The sequence below is a fragment of the Rattus rattus genome, chromosome 2 (assembly GCF_011064425.1).
Source record: "Rattus rattus isolate New Zealand chromosome 2, Rrattus_CSIRO_v1, whole genome shotgun sequence".
In the NCBI taxonomy this organism is placed as follows: domain Eukaryota; kingdom Metazoa; phylum Chordata; class Mammalia; order Rodentia; family Muridae; genus Rattus; species Rattus rattus.
In genome coordinates, this window is record NC_046155.1 from 71,804,254 (window position 1) to 71,826,467 (window position 22,214).

At 49.5% G+C, this 22,214-nt stretch overlaps 1 protein-coding gene across 13 annotated transcripts in view; it reads left to right on the forward strand.

Moving 5' to 3' along the window:
* Nucleotides 1–7: 7 nt before the first annotated feature.
* Nucleotides 8–22,214, forward strand: part of Fgfr2 (fibroblast growth factor receptor 2) — a 100,907-nt gene continuing 78,700 nt past the window's right edge. For 5 of the 13 annotated variants that reach the window (XM_032892466.1, XM_032892468.1, XM_032892467.1 and 2 more), the window contains exons 1-3: nucleotides 8–296; nucleotides 19,492–19,758; nucleotides 20,815–20,892. In XM_032892466.1, the coding sequence (XP_032748357.1) occupies nucleotides 131–296; nucleotides 19,492–19,758; nucleotides 20,815–20,892 (511 nt within the window). In that variant the 5' untranslated portion in view covers nucleotides 8–130. The remainder of the gene's footprint in view (nucleotides 297–19,491; nucleotides 19,759–20,814; nucleotides 20,893–22,214) is intronic. The other 8 variants (XM_032892474.1, XM_032892476.1, XM_032892475.1 and 5 more) reach the window with 2 other exon arrangements.

Genomic DNA, 22,214 nt, shown 5'->3' on the forward strand with positions numbered 1-22,214 from the left:
GGCGGCCGCAGCAGCAGCGACAGCAGCAGCAAACAGCAGCCTGAGCAAGCCACAGCAGCGCCCTGGCTCCTGAGCCCCCCGTGGGCTGAAGGCATTGCAGGTAGCCCATGGTCCCTGAAGAAGTGTGCAGATGGGATTACCGTCCACATGGAGATATGGAACAGGACCAGGGATTGGCACCGTGACCATGGTCAGCTGGGGGCGCTTCATCTGCCTGGTCTTGGTCACCATGGCAACCTTGTCCCTGGCCCGGCCCTCCTTCAGTTTAGTTGAGGATACCACTTTAGAACCAGAAGGTAAGTTCTTGCGTGTCATTTTAAGGGTACCAAGTTATTTTGGGGATGTGTCTGGGGGAAGTGGTCTTTGAACGGAAGGCCTATTTCAGCCTGCTGCCTTATGAGGGTGATCTCTCTCCACACCTTCCATATCAGACCGTAGAAGGGAGGGTCTTGGCTCCCAGGCATGAGTGGAGTGGTTTGGTTTGCCCTGTTCTCTGTGCTTGGGTGAGGGAGGTGGCAGCAGTTCTTTGCAGCACTCTGGAGGGGACATACCCTGGCTGGGTGACTGTGGCCTTCTGCGGTTGCTTTTGTAGACGGAGGGAAAGCCTCGAATCCACTATCTTTTGGCTAAAGGAGATAGGCAGCCTCTGAAGGCTGACGTTTTCTCGAGTTGTTTAGGAGAAAAGGTGGTTCTGAAGTTGAGCATCAAGAGCTGTGCCATGCTGGATGGAGTTTTAAGCTGCTGTGAGCTCTTTGTGCTTATGTCCAGTATCACAGAGGGGCAGGCTTTGTGCTGGGAAGATTCGAAAGTGAATTGGCAAGAGTCTCCCCCATCCGAGGAAACGCCAGATTTCACTAGTGTTTGGCTCTGCACACTTGGTTGCAGATGAGAAATAGGCTAGTTGTGAGGAGGAGAAGATGGCTGAAGATCCTGAGCTGGGCAAAGAGCTGGTCCTTCTCCCAGGTCCTTCAGAGCCGGGGTCGATAGCCAAGCCTCTCTGCTTGGTGCAGCATGGGAATCTGTCATCGGGAGGGAATATTGGTAGGCGAGTTATTTTTTGAGTGGTAATCCGAGCGTGACACTGCAGATCGCAGCACTCATCGCCACTTAATGAACGTGTTTGCCGAGGGCCCACCTGGTGCCGGCTGGCTTTGGAGTCCCTTACGGTCCTGAGTGCTGGCGGGTCAGCTGAGTTGCTGTGGTTACACACCCTGAATCAGGGTCCTGAGGAGCAGTTCATCCAGAGGGGGATGGTAAGGGGTGGGGATGGAAACCCCACCCCACAAGGATGTCCCCAAGGAGGGCTTGTATCCATCTAAGAGGGGTCCCCAGTAAGATCCACTCAGGAGTTCTCACTGGCTTTGTGTGAATGAGACGGGGTGGGGGGTGGGGGGTGGAAGGGTGGGGGATGGGTAGATGGGGGGGGGAGGGCACACAGACGCCTGAAAATGTTATAAATTGCCAGGTGTCTTTGGAAAGGAAATGTGGTAGGAGCTTGTGTTTGGAATCACACCCATTTTTGGAATCACCTCTTTGTAACTTAGCCTGTGACGTCAGGGAGAGTGTAATTTGCAACAGGGACACGTTTTTCAAAGGGTTTAATGTGAGAGGAAAGGATTGGGTTTCTGAAAGTCTGGTCTGTACTTCTTTAATTTTGCTAATAATTAAAATGGATGTTCCTCTAATTGCCGGTTTTCCCTGGAGTCTGTGGCTCTGCACAAACCAAGGAAGCTGAGCCGAGATTTCCTACGGCGTGGGCTTCAGAAACAGCCCCGGTTAGGGAAGAATTGTCATTTTTCATCTGGACTCTCGGGGCAGTGTTGCTGTGAGTTGATTTCAGTGCAGGGTATAAAATGGTCCTGGACTCCATCTAATCACCTGAGAAAGGTTACAAGGTGTTTTTATGCGCAGGGAGAAGACAGGTGGGGGAGAGGAAAGACAGTGGGCTGGAGTCCCCCAAACGGCTCTTTGTGTAAGAACTGATAGCCAACAATGCTCACATTGTTGAAAGCAGGTCCCCCACCTGGGGACCTGTAGGTACATGTGAGGTTAGGGAGGAAGGCTGAGAAGCCCCAGAAGTTGTAGGTCACACTTTGCCAATGCCCCTGGGTACACTTCACTAGGTTCAGGGTTTGCATGAGGTTCGAATCACAGCCAGAGTTGGGAGATGCTGAGGAGAAGGAGAGAAGGAAAGGAAAACCGTCTTAAGGTGTGGAGCTTCTCCAGCACGGGCTTGGAAAATGCAGAGAAGTCTCAGAGCCTGGATTGGCTCTTCTGCTACTGAGTTTGGTGGCATCAATTGTCATCGAACAGTGACATCCCCAGGCACCTTCTGAGGTTTAGTTTTTACCAGTGACCTGGACAGAAAGAGCAGAAAGCACAGCTCCTGGCCTTGTTGGTGGCCTTGGCCATTACCATCCCCAGCGAGTGGGGACAAGGTGGTGCCAGTTCTCCGTGCAGCAAACAAGCTACCCTGAGATGAAAGTTGCTTTCGGATGGAGGATTCGGTGATGCTGGATTCCTGCAGGGTCAGGCTGACATTGCCAACAATATCCAGGTGACTAGAAGGCCATCAAGCTAGAGATTAGGTCCCATGCTAGGCTCTGGTGTCTAATACGTGCGCATCCCTCCAGCGGCCATATTTGGTGCAACCAGAACTTCAGCTAAGACTAAGTTCAGCCTCCATCTTCTGAAGCTCTACCACGGAAGACGTCGGTGCGCTAATTTAGAAGCTCAGTTTAGATAATGTCTATCGGGCCAGACAAATATGTAATCAGGAAGTTCCTAGAAAGAGCCCATGCCTTCCTGCTGAGGAGTCCTTTTGACCCTTTAGGGAGTGTTACATTCAGCCGTGTAGTTCTGTGTAGTTTATGTTGTCATATAATGTGTGTCCTCAGCCCCAATCCTATCCTGTCTCTGGACACTTTCTCAAGTGGCAGCAGCAGGGTTGGGTCAAGTCAGTTGACCTAAGAAGACAGTAATCTCTATAAGATGTTGCTCAGTATTTCAGGATAGAAATGACAGTACCCGACTGGTCATCCCTGTGACAAAGGACAACAGTGTCAACAGTTGCAGATTGCCGAGGGGTGGTCCCGATTCTAAGTACTGTCCTGTTGATTCATATTCTGAATGCTCCCAGTGTAGTCAAGCCTGATTACTGCCAGTCTTGGCTCTTACTTTCAGATTCCCCCTGACATTGTCACCTGCTCTGGTTAATTAAGTCATTGTTGACATTAAGGGAATCTGTTTACCCCAGCCCAGTAGGAGCTAAAATAAAAGGCTTTCCCAACCTCAAACCCTTAATTACTTTCTCACCCTCTGCTAAGTGAAATGTGCAAAGGGACGGCCTGAGGGTGGGGGGTGGGGGTGATTTACACGCCTTTAAAAACACTAATTCTGGGACAGTCTTCTGGGGTGATGCAGTTCTGGACTGAAGTGAGCCTTTTTAAAGTTCACCCGCAGAAACCTCCTTGAGTGTGAGGGCTGCGTGGAGACCTGCCGAAGGGAGTTTTTCTTTCCAGGGTGGCTCAAGTCCTTTGTCAGAGAGTATCCTACATGCCGTTGTCTCAGCCCTCCACATTTAATTGCCAGTTAGAAGAAGAGAAAAGAAATATCCGCATGGTGCAAGTGGATGATTTAACATAAGTCTTGTGTTTCCTATTATCTGCATTTTTTGTTCCTCAGTGTGAGTGTGAATATTTAAGAGTTGACTGTAACTTGATAGTTCGCTGAGGAACAAGGGCTTATTCTTGGTCAATTAAACCAAATGCAGGCGCATGCTGTTAAACACACAATGAAGTACACATTCTTTATTAGAATATAGCGTATTTCACAATTCATAGGCAAAGAGCTGTGTTTAATATTACTTCTAGAGCAAAAATCTGGCCAGCCCAGAAAATTGGCATTTATATAATTCTTTCTAGCTTCCACTGATCTGAATAGAGCAAGTTGTGCGTGTGTGTGTGTGTGTGTGTGTGTGTGTGTTGACTGTTTATTTCAATCAGTTAAAAGACTAAATCACTTACTTAAAAAAAAATAGCCTCCCCTTCTCAACCAGCTTCTAAAGACCTTTTGCTGTTTTTAAGGTTTATTTTCTAATTAATTTAAATTAGGTGTATGTGTGTGTATTTCTGTGTGGGTATGTGTGATGTGTGCACATGAGGGCAGGTCCCTCTGGAGGTCAGAGGTTTTTGAGGCCTGGGAGCTGGGTCTGGAAGTGAACATGGATGCTCTACAAGAACAATACGTGCCTATAGGAAGGGAGCCGTGTCTTCTGCTCCAAGATATTTCAAAGTTTTTCTTTTTTCTTTTTCTGTTGAGGGTGAGAATTCAACTAACCAAGCATTCCAATATGAGATGTTTCCAATATATGATTTAATGAATAATTACATGGTTATGAAATAACTGGGGTAGTGTTTAAACAGGAAGGGGATGTTTAATGTTCACATTCTCCATGGAGTGCGTGCAGTAGCCTGTGTGTGCAGTGGCCTTGTGCACCCAGTAGCCTGTGCGTGCTGGAGCCCTCACACTTCAGACAGTTTAGCTACTTACATAGTTAGGGTGGTCATGAAAAGACAGCTAAGTCCCTTTCGTCAGGGTCTGTCTTACTTTTCCATTTCTGATTGATCCAGCAGGGTGTCTTGTCTTGGTCAACAGCTAGGAATTATTTTGGGGGAAGGGATGCTGCAGGCTACTTTACAGATAATTATGGGTTTCCTGTGCAGAACTGTCCCTGTAGGGGCTGGAGCGATGGTTCCGTGATTAAGAGCACTTCCTCATTTCTCAGAGGACCAGTGTTGGGTCCCCAACACCCACAGGGAAGTGCTCCTGGTTGTCTTTATCTCCAGCTGCTGGAAGCTCCACCCCTCTGACCTACTGTTGCCTGCACACGCCCTTCTCACCCATGGGCTGTCCTTGCCCTTACTGTCTTTATTGCTCTGTAGAGAATGATGGGGAAAAAATTCAAGATGGCAGTCCCATTGATGGCTACTGTTTAGTGTAGCCTTTTATTAAAATACAGTTGGTGAGCAAGGCAATGGTGGTGCACACCTTTAATCTCAACACCAGGGAGGCAGAGGCAGGTGGCCTTTGAGATTGGGCCAGCCTGGTCTACAGAGTGAGTGTCAGGACTGCACAGAAAAACCCTGTTTCGGAAAACAAAACCAAACAAAAAAACAACACCCCTCCCACCCACACTAACATAATTATTCACCAAAACCTTGAAGATGTAGTTTTACAAAAGTGTATTTAACTGTCAGGACTAGCCATGAGCATTCTTTTGTGCCAGTGGTTTGTTTTTTGAGATGGGCATCTCCCACAGACTGGCTTGGGATTTGCCGTGTAGGCCAGGTTGTTCTAGAACTTTCAATCTCCGCCTCAACTTCCACACCTAGCTGTCCGTCATTCTTGAAGAGCGTGTATCTTGATTTTCAGTAATTTTGAAAAACTTGGATTAGGATTTATTTTTCACGTTGATTTATTTTTACACGTACATATGTTTTGTCTGCATGTAAGTATATGCACCATGTATGTGTCTGGTGCTTGCAGAGATCAGAAGAGGACCTCCAGTTCCCTGGAGGTAGAGTTATATAGGCGATTGTGAACTGCCTTGTGAATCAGGAAATAGCACCCAGTGGTCTTCACCTCACCCATGGCTCTCCAGCCCTGTGATTAAATGTGGAATGTGTTGCTTGTTTGCTTGAGGCCACTGTAGGCAATGATGTGCTCTGTGGACTCTTTACATTTTGAGAATAAAGGAAAGTCCACTGCTTGCTTTTGTCTGGGTCAAGTTAGGGAGCTAAACCGTCACAGACCTCCTCTTTAACTTCTTGTCCAACTAAAGAATCATGATTCCCAAGCCATTTCTGGACAGAGAAAATTTCAGGTTATGGTGACCATGTTTTATGATGATGTTAAAAATAGCTCATAGGGAGAATGCCGAGGGATTGAGGAAGGAGAACCTGGCGGGCATGTTTATTTGTGTTATTTATGTAGCACTTTCCCCGCGACATCTCAATCCTGAGCACTAAGGAAATCAACTCATATAAATTCCTTCATTGTTTCCTAACCCTGAAACTTGTTTTTTTTACATTGTTATACCCGACAGTTTACAAATACTGTTTTTTTCTCCATATGTGACCAAGTGTTTTAAAGGTATCTTAACAACTAAAAACGGCCAACTTGGTGTGCTTGTCACCATTAAAGTGAGATCTTCGAGAACAGAGACCTCTGTAAAGTTTATTCTCTTTGGAAACCCTTCAAGTTCACACTGAGAGCTGACAGTTGGCCCTTGAGTCATGTGACTTGCTTCAAGCTGCCTCTTCCCTGTTCCACCCCAACCCTTTGGATTTCCGCTAAGACTGCTGCTTAGCTGATTGTAGCCTGTACAGATATATGCTTCACATTTAAAACCACTCAGGTCTTTAAAGACTAAGGAATCCTGGTTGGACATTTGACTTAAAATTTTAAGTAGAAACTAAGAAAGTTGTTTTGAATCGTATGTGTGTTTGGAGTCTCAAAGGGAATTGCCCTTGGGAGCTGAGTTTGAACGTCTCTACTATCTACTTGACCTCAGTCAAGTAGGATAACCTGGCTGAAATACCAAGATATTATCTCTCTAAACTGTGCAGACTGAATACAAACTGGACTATGGTTTCTGCTGGGTAAGTTATGATTTCCTCCCACCCCACACCCTTGTCAAAGTAAATAAAACCCATATTTCAAAGACCGAATATGACGCTTGCCTTGTAATCTATGATAAATGGCAAATTTTCAGACATTTAAGTAGAGAAGAACATTAGGCCTTCCTTTATGCAACTCTTTTTTTGTCCTCTTGGGCTTTTGCAAGCCTCCTGATGTTCAAGGTTGCCTTTTTATTTCCTTTCTTTTTTAAGGAAGTCGACTGTGGCCACGCAGCGCGTAGTGTGGGCATGCTGTGAACGTGGGTATAGTTTGGCAGCAGAGTCTTCTGTTTGAGGTTTCTAAAGGATCAACGTAGGCCAGTGAAGGGCGGTGGAGAGGTTGGTGTGAGCCTGGTTGGGTGTGCCGTAGTGCTCTGTGCTCTGTGCCTGTCCAGGCCAATGAGGAGCCTGTCCACCATAGCAGGTGGTGCTTGCCTTTTGCCATCATCTCCTGTCATGCCATCTTCCATTCGCCTGCCAGGGGAGCTAGGTGCTGGGCTTCTGGTGGGCTCCATGGAAGGAAGCTCAAGGGACTGTGCTGGGATCCAGAGTAGTGGAGGAGCTGAGCATTCATTCGCACCGTTCCTCTAGGAGGGGCTGATGATGGCAGAGGTTCAGGGTGAGGTCATGTCCTTCAACTCAGTCCTTGGGACTGTGAGGCTTTCCATGAGGGCGGACGAGGTCATGCTCTTCTCTCCATGCCTTGCGATGACGATGCTCAAGGTGGCGATGCTGACAGCGGCCAGACCTTTGTGAACAGGTCTCACATGTGCTAGGGATGTTGACAAATGGCCCCTTCCCAATAAACAGGCAGATCCCAGGATCCCATTTCCGGAATAAAATTTGTGCAATTCTTAGAGATGCTGTGGTTTCCGGCCAACTTCACAGTGACCACACACCCACCCTTTAGGTGGATGTCAGAGCTCATTTCTCTTTCCTCAGCAAGAGGGTGTTTGGTGCAGTGTTGGCACCCCTCTCATTTTGTTCTTCATCCCTACTTTGAACTTTGAACTTCCGAGGACAGGATGGTTGGCTCTGTTTCTCCCTCGCCTGCCCACACCCCTTCCTTAAGTCCTTTGAAGAAGAGTTTCAGGCAATAAAAGTTTTCTAGCTCTTATATTCTGTAATCCTTTTTTAATGGCCTCTGATGATGTGTAGGGAATTGCTCTATACTCTCTGCTGCCATGGGGACCAGTGGGACACAGCACAGAGTCCTGGATGGTGACTTATGCTGAGCCCCTGAGCCTTGAGCTTAGAACAAGAAGGGCCATCTTGTTTTTGCCTGTCTGTCCCTTACTCATCACTAGATCTGCCTTGCCCCAGATTCTGCCAAACCTTAGCTTCATTGCATTGCTGTTTTGATAGCATTTCAAGCTTCTCCTTCTAGCATTTCTGCCTTTTATGCAACAAGGTGGGAAATCAAAGGCTACCTGTATAGCACTGCCAGGAACTCCTTCAGCCTGTGGCCATGGAAATGACTGGTGTAGAGGCCCTTCCCAGCACTTTCTCCTGAGATTAGAGACTCCCCTATCTTCTCTCCACCTGCTGTCTCCTCCCCTCTACCCCAGGGGAAAAAGAAAAAAAAATTCCAAGAACTAAAGGTTGGAAGCCAAGACACCCACTCCCCTTCCAGCCCTGGCCAAGAAGGGTGGCCCTAGGGGCAAAAGAAGCCAGGAAATGAAGCCTGTTTTTAAAGCAAGCAAAGCTCACTTCAGGTGGCTTTAAAAAAAAAAAGTGACCTCTGGTCCTCGCCAGGTATGGAGGTGAGTGTGACCGACTAGGATACAGATAGATCTTTGTGGAGGTTGGTTGCTTGTGCAGTGGATAGGGATGTTCAGAGGCTGCAGGTCTGAAGTGAGGTGGGGTCACTGTTGACAGGAAAGACCTACATCAGTTTTCCCTCAGCGCTGAACAACCCTTGCATATAATGGCCACTTCCTAAGCTGGTACAGAGAAGAGGCCATCTGCAGGTGTGCTCTTCCAGGTCGGAGTAATTAGTTCCCTTTCAGTTAGTTTCTCCACTTATTGGCTGATTGGTTGACTTTGGGTCTCCTGATTCTCAGGTCTCCACCTCCTGCATCCTGGAATTACAGGCAGGCACCACTATAGCCTGCTCCCACCTTTGTTGTAGAAAAGTGTTCACCCTTGAAGAGGTGGCCAGCAGGAGGAAGCTGCACCATGCCTTAGCTGCTCCTAATGTCTCTTTCCTGGCACTTCACCTCTCTGATTGGTTTCTTGCTCAGCCGTCATGGATGCAAGGCAAAGGCTGAGAGGCCAGAAAACCCGTGCTGGTCCTGGGCAGAGCAAAGGCGACTTCCTTGCCTGGCACAGTGACATACCTTGTCCTCAGGAAGCCACACTGTTGGGCGCCTTGCCCGGATCTTCCCAGACTCAGTGGTGAAGTCTGAAGGGAGCCACTTTTCAGATTTGTTTGCATTCTGAAAGCCTTTCCCTCCAGGCAAATCTGAGGTCTGCAGAGCAGGAGAGAAAGGTTAGCCATGGTGGTGCCACCCTAATTTGGAACTTCCAAGCAGATGTGGCTTTTGGTCCTCCTGGATAGCATCCCCAGACAGAGAATCCTTGCTTTTCCCTGCAAATCACTATCCTTCTGGCTCTGGCCTGCCTTTCGAGGTCCTGTGGTGTTAACCAGCTGGAATGGACGATCCCTGCCCTCTCCTGAAAGCAACTTTCTATGAGGTCATTGCTGTCCAGCTGCTTGCTGACCATTCCCCTAGCAGAGATCCTCCTCCAGCTCCTATGCAGGCCTGAGCTAGCTGAGCCCCAACAACACGATCAAACCCATTCCAAGAGGAAGGCCATCTGTTCCTCAGTCTCCAGCTGCTGGCCCCTCATTTGCAATTGGCTGGGAAGCTTCGGAGGGGACTGGTCCTGGGGACACATCTGCAGTCTCTGAATGGTGTTGTAACTGGGGTCCCGCTGAGAAAAGAAAGGCCAAGCCCTTTAAATAAACTTGCTGAACAATACCTCCCCAAAGGTCTGGAGTCAGAGAAGCAGGAGGCAGCCTTGCCCTCTAGGGTTAACTCTTAACCTTGCCTTTGTAGCCAGGCCACTTTAAAAACTATTCCTTTATTCAGAAAGCCCTTACCAAGTGGAGGAGGGAGGGGCTGCCTCTGAACAAGGAAAATGTCATATAGGATTTGGGCATCGATCTGCCCCTTAAGGGAATTAGAGGGCAAATATCTCCACTTGAGTGTATGCCATTTATTGAATATTTATCTCAGTGTCAGAGAGGCAAGCTCGGTCCAGATGCAGCTTCTGTAGAGCCACAGGCAACATGAAGTCCGCGCGAACTTGCCTCTGGAATGCAGCTCGGCCTCGGGAACACCTGCCAATTACCCCAGTTCATTGCAAACAGGTCCTCGAGCTGTGGCTGCTTTAGGCACTGGGATTCTTGGACCTGTGTGTAGTTTGGTGTTAGAGCCCCTATTCCCAGCATCTGGGGGGTGGGGAGCAGCAGTGGGGGCTGGGGAGTATGATAACTCAGCCGACTGCTGTAGGGACTTCGTGTGTGTGTGTGTGTGTGTGTGTGTGTGTGTGTTCATTGAATGGGTGAATAGCAGGTGTGCAGGTGTTGTCCACCTTGGTTTTATTGACAGGGTCTCTCACTGACCGGGAGCTTACAACGTAGGCTAAGCTGGCTGGTCAGCAGGCCCCTGAGATGTATCTGTCTCTCTCACCACAGCTAGCTTTTTTTTTTTTTTAATGTGGGTTCTGAGGAATTAAAATCATGCTTGCAAGGCAAGCACTTTGTGGACTGAGGTATCTGTCAGCTCAGCCCCCAAAGGTACAGTAAACTGTAGGCCTTTGGCTCACTGGTTTCTTGAAGCAGGTATTAGGCATGGTCTGGAAGAGCAGGCGCCTTCAAGACTTGTGGATGTTTAGTTCCACTTGAGAACCTTGCAGGAATCCTCACTTAGGGAAGCGGCGTATATAAGATGTGACAGATTTGCTCATTTGAAAGAAAACCCTGGTTTGGAGTCAGAGGAATGCAAGTGGGTATTCTCATGGGGCCGTCTCAATCCCCTGCTGACTCATCTACTGACTTGTTAGAATCAGGTTGTGACCCATAAAACTGAGCCCCAGATGGGTGGCCCCTGGCTGGGGCAGAGCTGCAGCTAGAGCACTTGCCCTACTGTGCACAGAGTGCTTCCTCTCAGCGCGTTCCTCATATCAGGGTCTGTGTCTCAGGGACGGAGGGGCGGTTCAACATGGCCCCGTTCATTCCTGAGCAGCGAGTCTTAAGCTTTGGTCTTTGGGCAGAGGGTTTCTGAATTGGCAGTGCCCTCCTCATCTGGGAGCCCATGAGCACCCAACCCGAGCACCCAGTCCATGCCCTAGGCTGGCCTTGGATGGAGGTCCTCACACAGGATAAACCTAGGTCACTGCACTCATTTTCCTTCCTCCCACCTTCTTAGAATGTCCCCGTGAGACAGTTGGGCGAGGGGGTGACTGAATCTGTGTGTTTTATTTTACATGGATAAAACATAGGTTGTGACATCATGGGGACGGGGTGATGGCATGTGTTATGATAGGAATCAGGAAATCTTACAGGCGAGACATTTGGGTTGGATTTTGAAAACTGCACAGGAATCTCTCAGGTGGAGTAGCAGTTTTGGGTGCAGGGAACAGGGACAGGGGACAGAGGACGGACAGTACCTTCTGACTAGGCAAGCTACTATGTGAATGAACAAGGGAGGAAGGGAGGGGAGAGAGAGAGGGAGAGACAGAGAAGAGAGAGACAGAGAGAGAGGAGAGAGGGAGTAGGGAGGGAAGTGGGGAGAGAGACAGAGAGAGAGGAGAGAGAAAGTAGGGAGGGAGGGGAGAGAGACAGAGAGACAGGGACAGAGAGAGAGGAGAAAGGGAGTAGGGAGGGGAGAGAGACAGACAGAGACAGAGACAGAGAAAGGAGAGAGGGAGTAGGGAAGGAGGGGGAGAGAGAGAGAGGAGAGAGGGAGTAGGGAGGGAGGGGGAGAGAGACAGAGAGACAGAGAGAGAGGAGAGAGGGAGTAGGGAAGGAGGGGGGAGAGAGGAATGTGGTGCCTGGGTAATGATGTGAATTAATTTTCTGGAGAGACACTAAAACAGATCTTAAGACTGTATTGGTACAGATGGGGTACGTTCCATTCTGGCCTTCGCCTCTTTGGGTGCCCAATGCTCCCTCTGATGCTGTAGCTAAGGGGAGCAGCCACCTGGCTCCACGAGAGATTCAGCCGACTTTCCTGGTGGCCTTTTTCTGTGGATCCAGCCTTACATGGCAAGGTTTGGGGAGCAGCATCCCAAGGAGTCCTGAGGACCTTAGGAAGCTGTGCTTTCTCCTGCAAGTGCGCCTTCAGGACGCGGGAGGCCTGGGCCTGGCTGGCCAGACTGTGGATACAGACTGTTCTTTGTGCCTCTGAGCCACGAGTGCTGGGTGCTTTGACATAACTTGTAATGCCAGTTTCTACTTCCTGGGTGCTGTGGAATCTAACGGCTGGGTTCTCCGGGATATACTCTCAGAACAAAAGGCTCCATTTTACAGTTCTTGCTCAAGCAATAACTGGAGGATTTGTGTGGCTGCACGGATTTGATATCTTCTCGAGTCTTGGTGGCCCAGCGGTGGTTTCAGTCTTGGGAGCGTAGGAACCGAGTGCAGGCGTCTCTGTCACTTGGACACTATCGTGTCATGACAGGATTGGATGGGAGAGGCGTGCAGGTGGGCACAGGGTGAAGCCACTCTGAGTCCGGGTATTGGGTGATACAGTGAGGACATTCTTGGGCCCTTTTGCCTTTCTGCATTTTTATTTTCTCCTGGGCTCAAGCATAATTTCTTTCGAACATGGAGGACTGTCCACCCTGTTTCTCAAAGCCAAACCTAAATTACGAGGGGTGGGCCTGAGTACGTAATATGTAATGGTTCCCATATTGGAAGCATTTGCTACCTTCTAGTCCTCTCTGACGGGCGGCTTGAGCCAGCCCGGAGTTTCTGGGGCCATCAGGCTACTGCAGCTGAAGTAGCTGTTGGCGGGGGTGATGCTGACAGGACATGTGTCTGAAGAGATGCTCCAGCTATTGGCTATAAGCAGAGAGCCTGAGCGGCCTGCTCCCCTCCCTCCTCTCCCCAGCCTCACCCCACCCCTCCCCGTTTTTATGCAGCCGTTTTTCTTGAGGCTGAAAGCTTCCACCTTTGTCCTGTGTGGCTGTTGGCCCCCTCCTCTCTTTAAGGATGCGTTGTACTGGGGCCTTAGAGGATGGCATCAGGATGTGCAGGTTGACACCTGTAAAGGGAAGCTTTGAAAGCGTAGGAGCTGTAGCAGCCTGCTCTAGGGTGTCGTCTTTGTGTCTGAGGAGAGGCTACCAGAGGAGGTTCTTTCTGACTCCACCAAAGGACCCCATTGTCCTTTATACTGAGCTCTGGTGCCAGCTCCATGCCGACCGAGCCATGCAAAAAAAAAAAAAAAAAAAAAAAAAAAAAAAACAAAATCAAAAAAAAATGAACAGGAGGGGCTCCTCCAAGGTCCCAGTCGAGCCAGGTGTCACAGGTTTCTAAAAGCATGGGTGGGCACCCCAGCACCGTGTGCCCTGCGTTCTGGGCATCCTCGATTTGAAGTTACAAAGAGCCTTTCAAGTTCTGTCCACTGTTCTGTGGCCAGTGAACACAGCTCACCAGGCCCATGGAGTGGCCACTGTAGGGCATCTCTATGGCTCGGAGGGCAGAGTGGGTCAACCCACTGCCACTCACCTGTTATGAACCCAGTGTCCTGTGACTTTGCAGTGACATTTGGCAGCTTAATCCCCATTCTCTGTAAAGACTTTTGGCAGTCCTGTGGCTGTGGTGTTTATTTGTCCTGTACTAGATGGCACCGTCTGGGAGAACACCAGGCCACGGTGTTGTTTTCTTCTCAGTGCTCCTGTGCGATCCTGCTGGGCTAGAGGTATGCTGGAAGCTGGGGACAGTTTAGCTGGGCAGTCCAGTCCCTTGATGGGACAAGCCTGCTAGGACTGCCCCTTCTCCACCACCCTCCTCCTCCCCTCTCCCCTCTCTCCTCCTCCTCCTCTCCTCTCCTCTCCCCTCCTCTCCTCCCTCCCCTCCCTCCCCTCCCCCCCCCCTCCCCTCCCCCCTTCCCTTCCCCCGCACCCGATCCACGCTTCTCTCCTCCCTCCCCTCCCTCCTCATCCTTTCCTCCTTGTATTTCTCTCTTCTAGGTGAATCTATTCTGATTCTCTTTTGGGATCAGATCGCCTTGTGGGGAGACCCCCTAAGTGGGGCCATTTGAGGTACCTCACTGTATCTTTAACTCAGATCCTTTAGACGCTGATGAAGAAGTCATTCTGGGGACACCCTAGATGTGGCTGTTGTGACGTGCTGGGTGATTTGTTGTCCAGAGGTGGTTGGCAGAAGTGGCTCCCTCTCCCTGAGAGGGAATCTGCCATGCGTTCTGCAGGAGATGATTGGCCAGGACAGGACTTGGACGCCCATCTGTTCTCTGTTTGCACTCGGGCGCCATTTCAGAAACCACACGGGAAAAGTTTATAGGCAAACATTATAAAAAGTGACAGTCTGAAGTGCTGCTATCGTTGACTTGGCAGCGTAAAGCATTACCTGAAGCAGCCTCTCTCTCACTTCCAGACGCTCTAGCTGTTTGGAAGCCTCAAGATGGCCATCCTGATGGTGCTGAGGAAAAACTTGCATTTGTGCGTTGTGAGGCGTCTTAGTCTTGGCCTCATCTACTTCTTGAGAGAGCCCTTTCTAGGGCGACTTCACCCATAGCAGGGTGTCATACCCCTCCCTTCAACTTACAGGAAAGTAAACACGAGCTGTCACTGTTGACATCAGGTGAGGTGCCACCTAGGGGCTGTGACCTACATGGATCTGCAGAAGAACTTGGGGAAGGGTCAGGAAGATTCTGCCTCAGTTTCCCTTTCGCCTGGGTCAGAAGCTCCTCATTTCTAAGTCCCTGTGGCCTCTCAGGGAATAGTGACTTGAGAGATGTTGGGGAAGAAAGGGGGCTCGTGGCAGGGTGGCAGCCACATATGTGCTTTTTTTTTTTTTTTTTTTTTGAAAGATAGACTCTCATTACACAGCCCAGGCTGGCTTTGACTGCACTCAGTAATTTAAGTAGGCCTTAAACTCTGAAGCCAATGCAGGCTCTGAACTTAGAGGACCCTCTTAACCCACCCTCCCAAGTGCCCACTGAGTCCCACTATGCCCCAACACTGTTGATATTTTCATTATTGACTTTTGAGGCTGTGAAGGACCCTCTTTATGTTTTTGTTTGTTTGTTTTCTGAATATCAGAACAGTCAGCTCACCGAAAAATATGCCCAGTATATAGGAAACTGCTTGCGTGTCTCAAGGGTTTGTAACCTGTGGGTAGAAACACCGCTAAGCCTCCGCACAGGAGAGCCTCGGCCCCTGTTGTGTTTGTAGCACGGAGAAACAGCTGAGCGCAGCCTTCCCAGAAAGCAAACAAGTCACCTGTTTGTTCAGAGAGCTTAGGGAACGCTGACAATGTGCGGCCCAGCTCCCACGCTTCTTTCCCCAGTTTCACTTAATTATGAAAATTCTGTGTGTGGAAACTCCTGAAAGAGCAATTGGGGCCTCTGCTCGAAGCCTCTGGAATTTTCTCCCCATTGTACTGTGGAGAGTGCAGAGGACGGAACTTGGAAGTGCGTGCTCCAGTAAGCCACGGCATGAGAAATGTTAAATCCAGGAAATGTTGATATTGCTATAAAAGACACTGTTTGGATTTCCCAGGGAGTTCCTTGCCCTATGTCAATGGTCACGTGTTACACAGAGCAGCTTGGCGGAGGCAGGCAAGCAGTGGCCTGTGTCGGAAGGCCATCTGCGTGGGAGAGACAGGTGGGGTGTGGTGAGCACAGAGTTCTTGGTGTCTTGGCCCCTTAGGGGACACGACGAGGTGGTGATGATTCAGAGTTGTGATACCTCAGAACTCTTAAGAGCAAGCGATGACTGTAAGGAGCCAGCCCCAAAGCCCCGTGAAGGATTCAGGCACAGAAGAGAAGCCTTCAGCTCTCAAGCAAGTGTCCAGGGCTAGGCGAAGGAATAGGATGACATCTCCTCAGTGTGCCCTGGTCCATGATGTATCTCTTGTGTGTTCCATTTGACGGGAACTACCAACCGGATCCATGTCCTGGGATGCTGTTGGGTTGGCTTTTTATGCCCCCCATTGTGGTCCTGCCCATCATCCTTCAGTAGCCTCTCTCCTGTTTCTTCCCCCATTCTGGTGTTTGACCTTCTCCTTTCTTCCTGCCCTTTCTTTTCTTGTTTCCATCTCCTCTCCCTGCCCACTGCGGCAGCCAAGGCAGAGGTAGCATCGCTTACTGACTCCTAAGTGGGGCTTCTCGTGAAAAGGCCACTGGGGGGGCTGGAGGAGCTTACCCAAGGCTGGTACCTGGGAGGAGGCCTTGGCGTTAAGATGGCTTGATTTCATAGATACCTATCTTTCCGATGTGCTTGCAGATGACACTTTACTGTCTCAGAAGCCGGCCATCTTCCTGGGAGACTAGAGAGCCTTTGCTTGGTTTCACGAGCAAACAGATCCCATTTCTGAGCAGCCACGCTCTCCTCACCGTTCACTGAGATGGGAGCCTGTCAGCGAAAGTCTTGAGATAAAATCCAGTTTGTTTCTGACCGTCGTGAGCATAGCGCTACAGTCATAGCTTGAGAACACAGGCAGGGTGACTGACACCAGTTGTGGCTGGAAGAGCAAGTGCACAGTGGGCACCTCCCATATAGCGCCTGGGCACCCCTGTGTTTGGTGGTCGGGGATCCTGCAGCTGAGAGGCTGTGCGGGGCAGAGAGGAAACGAGCTCAGTGTCCTTGTACCCAGGGCAGTGCACATTCACCAAACGTCCAGCATCCTGTCCTGGCTGAGACCCTCTCCATCCTGTGTCCCTCATGACGTGGTGGTACAGCGTGCGTGGTAGAATTGGTCCAGCCATACAGCTGAATTTCAGTGAATCTTGGTCCTTTGTTGATGTTAGGTGATGGAAGGGTTTCTCAGTGGATGCTGTAGCCTTTAAGGCTCAATCATTTTTAACATCGTGTGAGTCTTTGGTTTAAAGATATTAAGACCAGAATGGCAGATGATATGAGACATAGGGTCCAACCGAACCCCCTTCCTCTCCTTATTTCTCTTCTTTGTCCTTAAAAATAGGAGCGCTTTATTTTCCTTGTCGCTGGTGTTTGTCATTGTCAGTGTTACTGTGTGTGTGTGTGTGTGTGTGTGTGTGTGTGTGTGTGTGTGTTTGTGTGTGATGTGTGCGTGTAGACACACGAGCCATGTTATGTAAAGGTCAGAGTGCGGTCTTAAGGAGTCAAGTCTTTCCTCCTCTTCTACCTTTCTATGGGTTCCTGGGAACCAAACTTGGCTTTAGGCCTGCCTGCCTTCCTCCACTGAGCCATCTTTCCAGATCTGCCTCTCCTTCGTTCAGTGAGGCACTCAGGTCAGCTGCCTCTTCCAACCGGATTCTCAATGTCTTTGTATTGCCCGTTAGCTACAGGATGGCTGCTACTCCTTGGAGGAGACTCCTATCTGCTCCTACAACAGAAGCGGAAACACCTTCAGCGAGGGCAACGCTATCAGTGTTTGGGGCCTGTAGGCCTCGAGATCTTTTTTGCAATGACTTGGGTCTGTCCTTGTAACACAAAAGCAGCCCTAGACAATACATCCCCAACGAGTGTGGCACTGCTCCAAGAAGTCTTTGTTTACAAAAGCAAGAGAGTGACTTGGCCTTCAGGCAGTGCTCGGCTGGCTCCTGCTGCCCATGGGGCCTTCGCCCACCATTTCCACCTGAACTGTTACCTAGTTGCCTCGCCTAACACTACCTTACGCACTTCCTATTTTCTGTGAGTTTTTTTTTTTTTTTTTTTTTATTTACTTCCGTTTGCCCCACCACAATGGAAGGTTCACCAGGGCAGGGACTATGCCTACTCGCCTGTTGCTTCCTGAGCATACAGAACAGAGCTTGACCTGTGGTAGGTGTTCAATAAACAGAGGGTGGGTGAGAAAAACAAGCCTTGGATACCTTACCTGGTTGTCAGTTGCATTTGCTTTCTGCCCCTTTTTTATGTGTGTGTGTGTGGGGGGTGTTTTTCTGTTTCGTCAACTTCTGTTTTCTTCCCTATGTGGGTTTCCTTCTGTGCTCCTGTACTGTTTAATATCTGTGCCCCTCTTGGCTGTGTGCACTTGAAGTGGGGGTCCCGTGTGAGAAGCCTCAGGCCCCTTGTGTTGGCTGCTGCTGCGCTGCTGGTATTTCTTGGACCAGATGTTTATGAAATGGCAGGACTGAAACATGAATTGACTGTATTTTAGTTGTGGGGGAGATTTGTTCTTTTGACTGGGCTCTGGGCCCAATAGTCGCCTTGTGATGCCACTGCCCAGATCTGGAACCGTCCAGGGCAGGGAAGGAAGCATTGTGTTTTCTCCGCTAGGGACTCTGGGTACCATTCACAGCTCTCACTGTAGGAATGAAAGCGTACTTCATGGGCCTTTGTGGCCACCCTGACCCTGAGCAAGGTCAGGAGCTTCCTCTCACTTCTTTTGGGAGGTTGGATCATAGTTGGCTTCATCCTGCCCTGTCTCTTAGAGGACTGTGACGATGTTCAAAATGTCTGCCTTCTCTGTGTACGACAAAGGTGTCTCAGTGCGTGGGGTACAATGGTCTACCAGAACTGAGCTTTCTGATTTGAAGGTTTCCTCCGGAAGTCAGGACAGTCCTAGTCAACATGTCTATTCCTGTGTTTGGAGGTATGGGGTAGGCAGTTGGATTTTAGAGTGGGAGAGACCCCTTCTATTTCCAGCCAGGTGACTGATGGCAGGGTGGTGGACCATGGAGGGCCATGATTGACCTGGGCACCAGAGGAGGAGCTGGGCTAAATGGGAGTGAGAGGGAGGACCTTGTGTTCATAAAGAAGAGAAGGATGCTGAAGGAGATCAGGGAGCCTGGGGTAGTGGGTGGGTTAGAGGGCAGGATGGATCTGGCTTCACTAGTAGCATGTCGGGTAGACAGTAGGTTGTATCCTTATCTAATACATACAGTCTGTGTGTGTGTGTGTGTGTGTGTGTGTGTGTGTGTGTGTGTATGGCTGATATACAGTGTAGGGCCATTGATTGCCAGGGACTCCCTACTTTTCTTTCGTTTTATGTTAAAGGACCCCAGGCACCTGTCACTTTGAGGAAGATGGAGTGTCCCAGCTCACCCAATACAGTATAGACCTAGCTCAGTACTGATTGGACCTCAAGAGCTCATAGAAACGATCACGCCAATAGGAGCCATTTCCCAAATGGTGAAGAGTTCTGCAGATGGATCTGTTTGCCCCTGAGTTTGAGACATTTTGTATTGAAAAGCGTGGTTTTGTGATAAGAGGCTAAGTGAAATATGAATGAGTGGTTAAGCCAGTGTGGGAGCGTGGGTGTGCGTGTGCACGTACACAGTCATGCTGGATGACGAGCTTGGCAAATCAACTTTACAGTTTTCTCGTGGAGTTTTCTTCCACTTTAGGGTTTGGTTGGTTTCTAAAGCCCGATTTATAGTCTGTGGAGATGAACCAACCCAGGACAGCTTCTGCGGATGCTTCTGTGGTCATTGTTTCCAGTGCTGTCAGTCAAGGCTGGGTGCAGGCTGCTTCCTGGCTTCTGGGGTCTGGGGAGAGATGGACACCTCCTGGGGCCATTTGTAAGACAAACGTCTCCTGAGGAAGAACTGGCCTCCACTGACCTTTGTCGGACCTTCTCTCCTTTCCCTCCTTCCCATCTGCCTCTGTCTTCTCTCTCCCACCTCTTCTGCAGAGCCACCAACCAAATACCAAATCTCCCAACCAGAAGCGTGCGTGGTTGCCCCCGGGGAGTCGCTAGAGTTGCGCTGCATGTTGAAAGATGCCGCCGTGATCAGTTGGACTAAGGATGGGGTGCACTTGGGGCCCAACAATAGGACAGTGCTTATTGGGGAGTACCTCCAGATAAAAGGTGCCACACCTAGAGACTCCGGCCTCTATGCTTGTGCTGCAGCTAGGACGGTAGACAGTGAAACTTTGTACTTCATGGTGAATGTCACAGGTGAGTTGGCTTCTGATCAGAAATTATTACTAATTTTGGCCAAGGGAACTGCACTCATTGACTGCCAGGCACAGTGTCAGGTCGTTGTTTTTTTAATTGTTTGAGACAAGGTCTCTCTTTGCTGCCCGGGCTGGACTTGAACTCCTGGGCTCATGTCAGCTTCTCATCATCCTCCCAAGAGCTGTGACCCCAGGTGTAGGCTAGTATGCCTGGCGGATCCATTTCTGAAATTCCTCACTGGGTCCTGGTGCACCACACAGTTGACAAGTGACAAAGATCTGCCGAGCAGCACACTGTCTTCTCACGCCCACACTGCCCAGCACTCTTGGTGCTTACGGTATAGAACTGAAATGTGGGAGCTAGATTTTAGTTCCTTTATCAAACGCCTGAGTCTCCCTCCTTGTTATTTCCTTCCATACGGTGAAGGGGATAGGTAGCAACAGGCTTCCTTTGTGGCCAAGTTGGAAGCCCTGCCTTCAGAAAGTTAGCAGTCCAAAGGCCCACACAGGAGACTGTCTTGTTAGGGAGTCGTTTCTGTCTTGAAGGGAACCCCAAACGTTGAAAATGGGGAAACAAATCAATGTTTGGCTATTATAGAGTCAAAATTTGTTGGAGGTGACCCTGGAGAGATGGCTCAGTGGTCGGAGCACTGGCGGTTCTTCCAGAAGATCAGGGTTCGATTCCCAGCACCCACACGGCAGCTCACAACTGTCTCTAACTATAGTTTCAAGGGATCCGACAACCTCACACAGGAATATATGCAAGCAAAACACCAATGCACATAAAATAAAAATAAATAAGCCATTCGGAAAACTGTTGGGGACTTGAATACCGTTTGAGGCTTAAAAAAAAATGAGAAACAGAAAACCCTAAGGGCCAGAGACCGACTTCTCGCAGAGAGACACTTCCAGATGGCACTGCACAGCCTCTGGCATTCCTCCTGGGTGGTTGAGCTCACTCTGAGGAGGGCGGTCTCGAGGAGAGCTCCCTCAGCCGCAGGTGATGGTGACGTTTGCCTTTGCCAATGCACCCACACACGTGTTCTTTTGAATACAGATGCCATCTCATCTGGAGATGACGAGGACGACACAGATAGCTCCGAAGACTTTGTCAGTGAGAACAGGAGCAACCAGAGTAAGTAACCTGCCTCCGAAGGTCCCCAAGAGGAGTGACAGGGGATCCTGCCTGTCGCCTGTCTCCTGTCGGCTCCTCTATATGCAGTGCTGTGTCCCTTGGCCCTTGCTGTCCCCCACTCTGTCTGCTGTCCCTATTTTCCAACTTGAGAATAAACTGTGTTGCTGTCCACCGTCTCGCCACTTGTCTGTTCTTCTTGTGTCAACAGCTCTCTCTTCCACACAAACACTACTCCTGTCCGTGGTTTTACTGTCTTCTTTGGTCTCTCGGTATTCACAGAACTAGTAGAACCGTGGCCATCTTGGTTTGCTTCATAACTCCCGTCATGCCTTTCCTGACTTAGGGTTGGTTGCCTTCCTTCCTCCACTCCCTGGAGTATTTCATTGTTATTGTTGATTTATTTGTTTATGGAAACAAGGCGTCAACTTGGTTGCTTAGGCCAGACGGACTTGAATCCCTGATTCCTGCGATCCTTCCATGAGCCTCTTGAGTTCTGGGCCCATAGGTGTGACTCTTCTATTTTGGAAAGTCCTCCGTGGGAGCTAGTGGAGGCTTGTGGTTGGAGGCAAGGGAAGCTCCTTATACTCAGCGTGTAGCTTAGCAAAGAATTGTCTGGTCCAGAATACGAGTTTTGGGGGCTTAGAGACCCTTGCCTGTGCAATATTGCCTTTTGCTGAGGGCAGAGAAGTGTCTTTGAGGATGTTGGTGAGAAAGGGAGGGAATGCTGGTGTGTTTTAAGGCAGTGGGCACCAGGCACTCACTCCTGACGTCGCTGACTTGCTGGGTAAGAGCATGGCTGGCTGCTTGGGGCTGACCGCCTAAGTTCCAGTCTTAATTCACTATTTCTCAGTTGCTCATTTGTTCTCTGGGCCTCAGATGGGAATGGCGGCCATGTCTTCTGGGAAGGTAGAGGTATCAAAGGGCAGTATGCTTTGAAGACTCAAGTGCTCGTGAACATTTGTTCCACAGAGAAGCAAAACACAGAATTACTTATGTTCTTCAGGTAGGGCTGGACTGTTCTAGGGAGACTGTATTGCTAACTTTTTTTTTTAACTTTGTATATTCAGTGTTATTATGAAAGGATTTTTTGTCATAAGTAAATTTAAGTAGAGTCATAAGTAATAGAATTTAGTTATTAAAATGAGCCTATGGTGATATACCTTGATTGGTAAAAGTGCTTACCTAGCATGCACAGAGCCCTGATTTCAACCGCCAGCACTTCCTAAGCTGAGCACGGTGGCACATGCCTACAGTTTTAGCACTCAGGGCGTGGAGGCAGGAGGATTGGAAAGAAATCAGATACAACTAGAACAGCTCACAGC